This window comes from Epinephelus fuscoguttatus, linkage group LG5 (genome assembly GCF_011397635.1).
Source record: "Epinephelus fuscoguttatus linkage group LG5, E.fuscoguttatus.final_Chr_v1".
Lineage (NCBI taxonomy): Eukaryota > Metazoa > Chordata > Actinopteri > Perciformes > Serranidae > Epinephelus > Epinephelus fuscoguttatus.
The window spans coordinates 25,697,361-25,707,965 of record NC_064756.1 but is presented as its reverse complement, the minus strand read 5'-3'; the positions used below and the strand labels follow the sequence as shown (position 1 = coordinate 25,707,965).

Sequence of the window (10,605 nt, the reverse complement as noted above, 5' to 3'; positions counted from 1 at the left end):
TTGGCAGCAGTGTCCATGCTGATTTGACCCGAGATAGAGTGATGAGGCCCAGGGTCTCTGAGGTATGCTCTGTGGAAATCCCAGCTGTCATTGGTTAATTAAACCCTCATACTCCAGAGGCCTTTACATATAAACATCACGCCTGGCTGTTCCCTGCAATAACAAACTAAAAACGTCAGACATTTTTTCCAGCTCTCCACATCTGCTCTCAGGCTAACATTGATTATCCACCACTGATTGATCTGTTGTTCCTCCCAAGGCAGAGGAATAAATTGGAAGATGGAGAGACATCGGGTCTCCAACGTCCATCAGGGACAGACATGAGGAAAAGGTGTAGGGAGGGGCAGATGGAAAGCAGTGCTTTATTGACACTGTATTCCTCGATTTACATTTATTTCCAACCTTCATTCTTCTTAGCCTTTGCATTTTTAACTCTCATATGTGCTCTCTTCTGCATCATAAATTTCAATGCCTATAAGACAGCGGATTGATTTCTGCTCGTAGTGCACAGTCTGTCTTTGTTTCATTTCAAACAGTAATCCTTCAGATCGGAGCACGATTTGCCTGATTTAATTAAGGAAACCAGAATAGATCACTGCCATTCAGGGGTTAGATCATCTGAATGAGAAAATACTGTGTGATCATTTCTTCAATAAAATGACTGCGCCTTCAAATTACAGGCACACAGACGTAAAATGAAGTGTGCCCGGCTGTGAAAAAATGTATTAAAAATGTGAGTGAGTGCGGAGGAAGTCCAGAATTCATAGAAATCCATTCCTTGAAATACTGGAAAAAAGATAACTTGACACATGATAACATAGATTTGTTGACAGCGTAGAGGTAAACACAGCAGGGAAGTTGAAAGATGTAATAACAGCATAACTTCTACAGTACTTACATGCAGCCTTCTACTCAGTCTTGTCATTACTGAGTTTTTATACTAGGGCAAATGCTGACCATATGTGTGGACACATGGGGGTTTACCTCATCCAAGACAGAGATTAGAGAAGTAATACTTAACACTGTGTCATGAACATTAAGTAATGATATCCCGGGGTGAAAAGTGTTACTTAAGTTAACACTCAGTATTGAGAAAGTAGTTTGTAGAGTTGTCAAGCAAATATTCTGTTGAGTGTCTTTCAAATAGCTCTATTGACAATCCACTTGACTTCTACTTGACAACTACTTGAGACTTTTTTCCTCCCACCTAGTTTTTAAGTGTTTGCACCTAACACCAGAAATCCAGGGGGTAAATTACAATTGCAGCATTTAGTTTCAGTTTGACAAGCACCATTTTTATAACTTTTCAAGGCAACGTATAAAGATGTCTCTTGCATAGATTGCTGATTCATCACAGTCATTAACACTGAAAAAAGATTCATTATGACAAGAGGAAAGGTCTTAAAAGTATGACAAGACATGCAAAATAAAATGGAAACTTATCAGCAAAAGAGAAACATATGCACAGCTAGACCAATACCAATATTAGGCATATGACATTATCATCATAATATATTATGACATATTATATTGGATTTGATGTTATCTAAGTTTACACAACATTCTCCTTGTATTTGAATAGTGTATAGTAGTGGACTATGCCATGGATATGTTTATAGTTACTATTATTTCTGTGTTAGCAGTGTCTGTAGTTCTGTGTTTTAAGTGAGAGCATATAGGAATAAGGCATCAAGTTGATAGTGGGCTGGACAAGAGTTAACTTGGAAGGACTTCACCCACCGTTTCTCTAATTTAAATAAACCATATTCAAGTTTTTCTTGCCTCATGATTATTTCTGGTCTTCACATACAGGAGCTGAAACACGAGTCAAAACTTGGACACTTTGCAGACTAAGTGGCCTTGGGTATTTTAAAATGGCCACTAAGGCAACATACAAATAACTGAATATCTGTGTGAACCCTTCAAACGACTTCAAAACTTACCATACAGTTGAATCAATAGCTCAAATTGCCTGCAAAAAAGTTGATTTGGAGCCATTTAGTGCAGATGTAGGGCTATTGCATTTTATAACGAGGCATAGTATTTCTGCTACCTTCTCTACTTTATATAAATGCACCAGTGACTGCATAGACACAGCAGGGCAGAAAATGGTTTTGAAGGAGTAAGGTGACTTTGCATAATCATTATGTAAGGGTGCAAAATTGAGTGAATGAATCATGTCTTGCACAGATTTATACCTCGACCTAAAATGTCCTTTCATTATGATGCCGTGTCTTTTAACAGAATTTGAGGTTTCAGTAATTTTTCATTCTTTAAACGTACTCTTTCAGATAGCTTTTTCTCCTGTTTTCTTTTACCTATTATGCAGTGAGAGCCAGTATCACAGAGGAGATGGGCACCATAGAAACTGCAGCCAAAACTAATGGTCTCTGCCACAATAGCACCATTCACCAGGGTCCATGTGGCTGTCTACATTATATAGGGCAACAAATGATGTGAAGGTCTTAAAATTCCTCTGAAATTGAAGTAGCCAGAGTGATGATGGCTTCTTTTTGATATAGTATGAGTCACTATGCTAATCTAATTAGGCGCCAGATCCATGTTTGGGTGTTCTAAAATGGGAGGACAGATAAGAAATGTGTTGACAGAATGCAATCGCGAGACAGCGCTGCAGAGTTTCACACAAGGAATAGTATCTGTGAGAGCAAACAATTATCACAGTGTGCAACACAAACACTCACACAGTCACTGTCTGATGAGTTAATGCCTCTGATGGGCTGTCATGAGATGATAGCATGATGAAATGTTTCTTTCTGTTTATGCAGAAATACAAATGCAGATATTTTGCAACAACATCCAGCTGCAGTGTTTAAAAGCTTAGATTAAATTATGTAGGCTACAGAAAAAGAGACAATATTTAAATATTAATAACAATGAAGATTATTAATTTCAAGAATATTTATTTATTCATTGCTTCTTTCTTTTTGTTGTTGTTGTTGCATGAGTCATAATAGATGCCATACAGTTTTCAAAAATTGATGCCAATTCTGTTTTTATTTTCATTTTTCTTTTATGCCTACATCTCTTGACCCTGAGGCGTTGGTACTATCTGGCCATCACTTGTTTTTTAGTGTTTCTCTCAGGCCTCAGAAGAATAATAAAACACTTTGGGGCAAAGATACAGAACAGAAGGCCATAACTTGAAGCCAGGATGGCAAAAATCTCCACTGCGACAGTGTACTTCCCAGGAGAGCTAATGTAGGCGGGCACAAAGGCCACCCAGACAGTACAGAAGATCAGCATGCTGAAGGTGATCAATTTGGCCTCATTAAAGTTGTCTGGGAGTTTTCTTGCTAGAAAGGCCAAGAGGAGGCTGAGACAGGCCAGCAGGCCAATGTAGCCCAGAACCAATGAGAAGCCCACCACAGAGCCAATCGCACATTCAAGAATGATCTTGGGTCCCCAGTGGTCCATGATGTCTCTTTCTGCAGGCTGAGGAGGAGCCAGGGTCAGCCACAGCACACAGATCAGCACCTAGGAGAATGAGGTTCGGTGGGAAATGAAGAGGGAGATTTGTTTAGAATGCAAAGACAATGAAAACTAAAGCAGACATCGTATTAGGAAAGAGCAGTTTGTAACCTGCAGGACACTGAATCTCTATTTGTATAACTGACCTTGTCCTCATACGGAGAGGTATGATATGTGAGAAATATATGTATGTGTATGCGGCACACATAATTCCCCAGTGAATAACATGGAAAGTTGACTTTCACTTGTAAAGTGCCTCTCCAGTCTTCCAACCACCACTCTAAGCACCCATTTACACACTGGTGGTCAGGGCTACAGTACAAGGTTCCACCTGCTACTTTGTACTCAGTTAACCATTCACTCGCACTCAAACACTGATGGCAAATTGGGGATCTTGCAATATCTTGCTGAACTAGGAGGAGCTAGGGATCGAAACCCCAATCTTCCATTTAGTGGACAAACCAATTTACCTCCTAAGCCGCAGCCACTCACAAAACTGTTATCAGTTAAACACAGAATCACCTGTACCAGGGTGCAGATGGAGATGCCCAACCGCTGTTGAGCAGGACCCACATAACGCATCAGGTTCTCCCCCGGCAACGTGGAACGAAAGGCCACCAGGACCACCACGGTGCGGCTCAGCAGACAGGAGACACACAAAACAAAGCTGATTCCAAACAGTGTATGTCTTAGCATGCAGGACCAAGCCACTGGTCGTCCAATGAAAGCCAGGGAACATAAAAAGCACAACTTGAGTGATAGCAGGAGCATGAAGCTCACCTCTGAGTTGTTGGCTCGCACCTTAAAGCAGGAGAGGGATTTTAAAGTAAGGAGACATAGGGATAAATTACACCATGGTATTGGATATGGCCTTTTTTTTATTTTGATGTTAATGGATCAGGAGGCTGCAATATCATTACTGCATTATTCTCACAGTATGATGAAACTACAATGTAATACTCTTAAAATGCAATTCGGCATCATGTGGGACAGTGCAATACTTTACCAAAGGTGTGTGTCGGTAGTAAAGGAAGGTGGCAAATGTGGCAGCTGTCAGTGTTGCCCCGACGGCTGAGATGACGGAGAGGACGATTCCCATGGTGTCATTGTACGAAAGGAAATCCACCTGCTGGGGAATGCACACTGTGTGGTTTGAGTTGGACCAAAAGCGATCAGGACACCTAATACACTCCAGTGATCCTAAGACAGACAGAGAGAGAAAGCAGATGTGTTATAATTGTTTTCCACAGATAAATCTGATGCATAGACGAACTATGACACAATGAGCCCCAGAGCACAGACATGTAAAAGCCCCACAGCCCTCTTGGTGGTCGCCATTTTGAGCCTATTCATATTTGTTTTGCATCTTTGTAGCCTCATTTCATCGTCATTTTGTGTCTCTTTGTAGGTGTTTTGAGTCTCTTTGTTGTAATTTTGTTTCTCTCTTTAGCCAGTTTGTGTCTCTTTCTAGTTATTATGTGTCTCTTTGTAGTTGTTTTGTGTCTCCTTGTGGTCATTTTGAATGTCCTTGGGTGTGTTTAGCATCATTTTGTAGTTGTTTTGAGTGTCTTAGTTCTTGTTTGCATTACTTTGTAGTTTCTAACATCGCTTTGTGCATTATGCAACTCTGTAACTGTTTGTGTCTCTTTGCAACTCTTGTCTCCTTGCTGTCATTTTGTATTGCTTTGTAGTCATTTGATTGTCTTACCAACAAAAAAAAATGTTAAAATCACTTCAAACAGAGGCTCTGGTTCAGGATTCCTCTGAGACCTTGGGCCCTTGGGCCCCTGGGCCTGTGCCCCATATACCCATTCAGTAATCCATCTGTGATCTGAAGGTATTGCCATTATCTTTAATTAATCCTGAATAGTACATTTAAGTTGAGTCATAGCTTTTATTTAAGAGTTAAGAGTTAAATAAGCTTGGGTCATTAATAGGCAACCTCCCTGATTGCTTACATGCACTGGGAAAAGTCATTTATTCAGTAACTAATATGTTCATTGATTTTTTTGTTATTTTTTTTTTTTTTACAAACAAATACATTATAAAATGAACCCTGAAAATGACCTGTCTGGTTGCTGATTTCTCCCTCAGCACATGGCAGACAGTCAAAGCAGCACACAGGTTTCCCTTTCTGCACAGCTTTTCTTGTACCAGGAAGACACGGATTGCTGCACACAGACACAGGAACCTAGAATCAGGCAATCAATAATAATATTTCATCATATTCTGAGAATTCAGCCACAGAGATGGTTTTTGAGTGATTAAAACAGAGATTATCATAAAAGAAAGAGCAGCAAAAACAGACACCTTATGTCTGCTGTGTCCTCCCCACATTAATTTGTCCATGTCAATGTGAAACTGACCATCTGATCCTTGGGTTGACACAAAATGGCCAACAGTGACGAACTCTATTGTTCCCTGAGGTGTCACATGCCAGTTGATAATGTCATATGAGGCAGGTGGGTCCCCGTTCTCGTCAAAGTTCATCCATTCTTTCAAAGGTGTTGTGAAGTTCACTTCTCGTAGGTAGTGGGCTATCTGAGAGAGAAAAAAAGGGATGTTTCACATGATCGCTGATAATGGTAACATTTTTGGCATCTAGAGATAGTAGAATTTTATCTACTTGTACAGGCTGCAGCCTCCGGATGTCAGGACACTGGCCTTGCAGGAAGGGACCTCCTCCAGGTTCACAGGCCAGCATATTTTTTATTGCGTGAGCAATAGCGTACACAGCCTTGTAGACATTATATGTGATTCGTAGCTGGGACACATCTGTGTACAAGCTCTCCCCAATGCCTATAAGTGACTCATGACAGAGAATAGATAAGTCAATAAATCAACAATAATGTCACTGACATTGCAAATGTAATTAAACAAAGCTATTGAAGTTTTTCAAGAATTCAGTTTCCAGCGATTAAAAAGATCTTCCCCTTTGTTTCCATCCATCAAATTATGTGTTCACCTATGACCTCTGAGCCTGAACATAAAGTCTCTCCCAGGCCAGCACTAAGAGAGCATCCAAACAGTGTTTCCCAGAGCTCCTTCATAAAAGGGTCAGACTCAGGTGAACTCAGGCTGGGATTTAAGCGAGCCAGAAAGGCTCCCACTCCAGGGATATCGGCCTTTCGCAGAGCAAATCCTATGGTCCCAGCCAATGAAGGAATGTTGCGAGGGATGGAGACAGTGCTATACGTAACCCAAGCCTCATTAGCAATCCACTGCTTATCCGTCACATTCTGGTGGACTACTTCCTCAAACAAAGCCTGACAAAGAGATAGGAAGCAAAGGTGTGTCACATACCTAGGTGGATGCATCTAGTCTCCATAATATTTGTCTGTCTAAATACTATGAACATAAAAGGTTTGATCTTTAGTGAATAAAATACCTTGGCATCCTGGTCTATGAGAAATGTTACCACGGCTCTGGCAGTGGATTTCTGGATGGTTTCAACAATCCTCTGCATTGTCATCTTTGGATAGTCCTTGGAATGAAAAAGAGATACATTAAGTATCAAAGAGCTGCAGGTGGTAAGAAAGAGACATTACTGCAAGGCAGAGAATGAGAAAGAAAGGAGGGGGGTGTATACTGACACTTTCAATATGAGGCACTACAGTACCTTTGGAATCACTTCATGGTAAGCAACACACACCTCAGTTCCCCTGAGTGCATCCATTAACATTTGCATCCCAAATCTGCCATAATCATCATCCGCAGACACCAGCCCCACCCAAGTCCACCCCATTAGGTGCAGCAGTTCAGCCATGGCCCAAGCTTGTGCAGCATCGCTGGGCATTGTGCGGAAGAACAGCGGGTACCTTCTGTTATCACTCAAACACACACAGGAGGCTAAGTAGCTCACCTGTGAAGAATAAGAGTGGTTATTTTAACAAACAGATGGACAAAGATATAAAAAAAAAAACAGGAAAGAAATAGGCACAAGAGTGGAGTTATATTCAAGTTGTACCAGAGAGGAACATTATCCTCTGCATTTGACCCCATCTTAACTATTTAGGAGCAGTTAGGAGCTACTGTGCAAGAATAATGAATCAGCTTCAATTTTTGAAGGCTGTGCTTTTGTCAAAGGGAATTGTGGAAGCATATCTAATACCTAACATGCATGTTTTCAATCTGGAAGACAACAGAAGCAACCATAAGAAGCCCATGTGAACACAGAGAGGACTAGCAAACTGAACACAGAGGGCTGACGTTAGACCTATTGGGGTTTGAACTCATGAGGTTTTGCCTGTGAGGCAGCAGTGTAACACTGTGCAGCCCAAACACAAACATACAAGACAAGAACAGAGACATATGGTACTGTAATCAGGATGAGAAATACTTTGCAACAGAACCAACAAGCACATGAATCATCATTATGTTTGCAGAACATCAGTTATCCTCACCATGGGTACATCAAACACCCCAAGGGTGTTTGCCACAACAATCGAGGCTGAAGAGCGTGCATCGCCAACAATAACTGGCACTGTAGGCACAGATCCACATTCTGAGTTTGCCAAATGAACTTCCTGTCCAGTTATCATAGCCATGGCTGCTAACAGAGTGGTTCTCTCTGCAAGGCAAGTATCAGCTGCCAGATAGCCGAGGGTGAAGTTCGGCAGGAGGTCTGGGTTACTGTTAATTTCCTCCACAGCAAAAATCATAGCCTGAAGCCAGCGATAAGCTCGCTGGTTAAAACTGCAGCAGGTGAGACACAGGAAAATAACAGCAGGAAAGATGAAAATCAGAAATCGGGAGATATGATGACAGAGTGTATTAAACACAGACTTAGTTCAGCTTTTCATGAAAAGAAAATATTTCATTTGTCAGAACCTTACATTTCACAGGAAGCATTAACCTTCTCACTTCGAAAATCCAGCTCAGGCTGCGGTGCCTTCACATGAACAGGGAACAGACCCCCAATCACTACATCTCCTGCCTGATAAACGCTACCTAGAATAGACTTTACCATCAGCTGGCAGGGCTCCCCTCCATAAACCCCATGGATAATCCCAACGAGGCAGCAGAGGAGCAGCGCACAGATATGCATCACTTGGAAGATAGCAGAGCAGCAAGGGAAATCCAAATGAAGGACATAAATATGAATAGCATTTATTAGTTAACACAAGAGACACAGCATATTAATACAGCCAGAGAAAAGTGATGAGTGTATCGAGAGCCAAAAAAACATGACATCCTGTGGAGAGAATTTGTGACCTTTATATCAAATATTCTTTCTGATGTTGATGGAACAGAGGTCAGTCTAAAAGTCATACAACAAATTCAGTGTCTTATTCTAGTTTCTCCTCAAAATACCAAACCAGAACTCTGTAACAGGCATGGATGCTTACTTGAGCAGCAGTGTTCACAAGTTATTTGTTGCCACACCAAAGGAAGAAAGAGGAGGACAATGCATTTGATATACTGAAATCATCGCCACATGGGAGGTGGATCAGATTGTGTCTTAGCAGTAGGAGAAAATTAGTTTGTTATTGTAGGGAGAGAATAGAGGGTACAGTAATTTGGAGCTAACACAGTAATGGAGCAAAACCCTGGTGTGTTCATTCAGATTGCCCAGGATAACAGTTTCAAAATAGATGATGCAATTGTACTTTCCCTTATTACGTCCGCCAAGAAGGTTATGTTTTCAATTCTGTTTGTTTGTGTGTTTGTCAGAAGGACAGCAGAAAAAAACCCCTGATTTTCGTGAAACTTGTTGAAAGGCGAGACATAGGCCAAAGAAAAACCCATTTAATTTTGGAGCAGATCCAAATCACAGAGTGAATACATGAATTATTTTTCTCTTTTGTTAACATTGCAAGGTATGGGATTTGGTAACGTGAGATACTGTAGCTTTTGGTATAAGCTACAGCTTTTTCCTCATTAATGTCATTATTCTTGGAAGATCATACAAACCACCTGAGTAAATGTTGAATATTTGATGGTGATCAAAAACCGCACGCTCCAGTTATAGCAGAGGTTGGGCAATTCCATGGGATCATGTAATAAATTTCACCCATATCTTCTTGAATTTCCCCATACTAATGAGGTGCTATATATGAGTATGCTTGTGTGATGTTCAATTAGCAGGAGGAATAGATTAGAGTGGTCTATAAAAGATGAGAGGGGTTAGAGGGAGAGAGCTGTCATTTTCAGGAGTAGGCCCTGTCAGTGACAAGTGTTCATCCAATTACACCATGAGTGCCCTCTCTTCTCCCTTCTCTCTTTCTTCCTGTCCTCTCATTCTTCCTGCATTCTCTAGACCATCTGATCTCTCTCTTCCTCTGCTCTCCTCCTTCAGATTTTGTTGCTTCTTAAAATGTCTCCAGTAATTATTGCTCCACTCCTCTCCTCTCCTCTCCTCTCCTCTCCTCTCCTCTCCTATGCCCCCCTTTGCCTTTAAAAGTTCAATTTGTAAGATATGGCCAGATATTTATTTGAAAAATGGCCGTTATCAACAAAATGTGAAGAAGAAATTTTTGAAAAAGTATTGTGGCACAGTAGTGGAGTGGTTAGCATTGTTGCCTCACAGCAAGAGGGTTCCTGGTTTGACCTCCAGGGTGTGGGAGTCCTTCTATGTGGAGTTTGCATGTTCTCCTCGTGTCAGTGTGGGTTTTCTCCAGGTACTCCGGCTTCCTCCCACAGTCCAAAGACATGCAGGTTAATTGGTGAGTCTAAATAGGTATGAATTAATGATGGGATTTCTCGTTCACTTGTGAGAGCCGGTTATTTGGCTATCATTCACTTTGAAGAGCCAGTTCAAAGATGCGGTTTGTTCGTTCGGTTTTTTTTTTGTTTGTTTTATGTTTTTTTTTTTGCTGTGTGTGTGGGGCGGAGGGTGTTAGTGGGTTTAACGATGAATCGCATTACTGATTTATCGCATCACATGATTTGGATATTGTAACTTGGACCCACAATAGACTTCGCAGATATAAAGTTTGGTACTAGTCCGTTTAATGTTTGTCTTTTAACTGTCACCCTGGACTAGTGATGTGACTTTCGCGAAAGAGCCGAGTCTTTGAATCGGCTCTTTGACGTAAACGAGTGAGCGGCTGCACTGTCTTTCTCCCTCACAAACTAGTCTCTCTCTCAATTTGTTCTGGATCAAATAATTTGAAA

At 41.1% G+C, this 10,605-nt stretch overlaps 1 protein-coding gene across 1 annotated transcript; it reads right to left on the bottom strand.

Moving 5' to 3' along the window:
• Positions 1 to 3,066: 3,066 nt before the first annotated feature.
• LOC125889462 (extracellular calcium-sensing receptor-like) lies at positions 3,067 to 8,461 on the bottom strand. Its single transcript, XM_049577491.1, has 11 exons — positions 8,325 to 8,461; positions 7,893 to 8,184; positions 7,109 to 7,351; positions 6,878 to 6,973; positions 6,455 to 6,755; positions 6,116 to 6,288; positions 5,800 to 6,030; positions 5,557 to 5,680; positions 4,496 to 4,689; positions 4,012 to 4,290; positions 3,067 to 3,495 (listed from the first exon to the last, which is right to left on the bottom strand). The coding sequence occupies exons 1-11, from the start codon at positions 8,456 to 8,458 to the stop codon at positions 3,067 to 3,069; spliced, it is 2,496 nt and encodes an 831-aa protein (XP_049433448.1). The 5' UTR covers positions 8,459 to 8,461.
• Between the last annotated feature and the right edge of the window lie 2,144 nt (positions 8,462 to 10,605).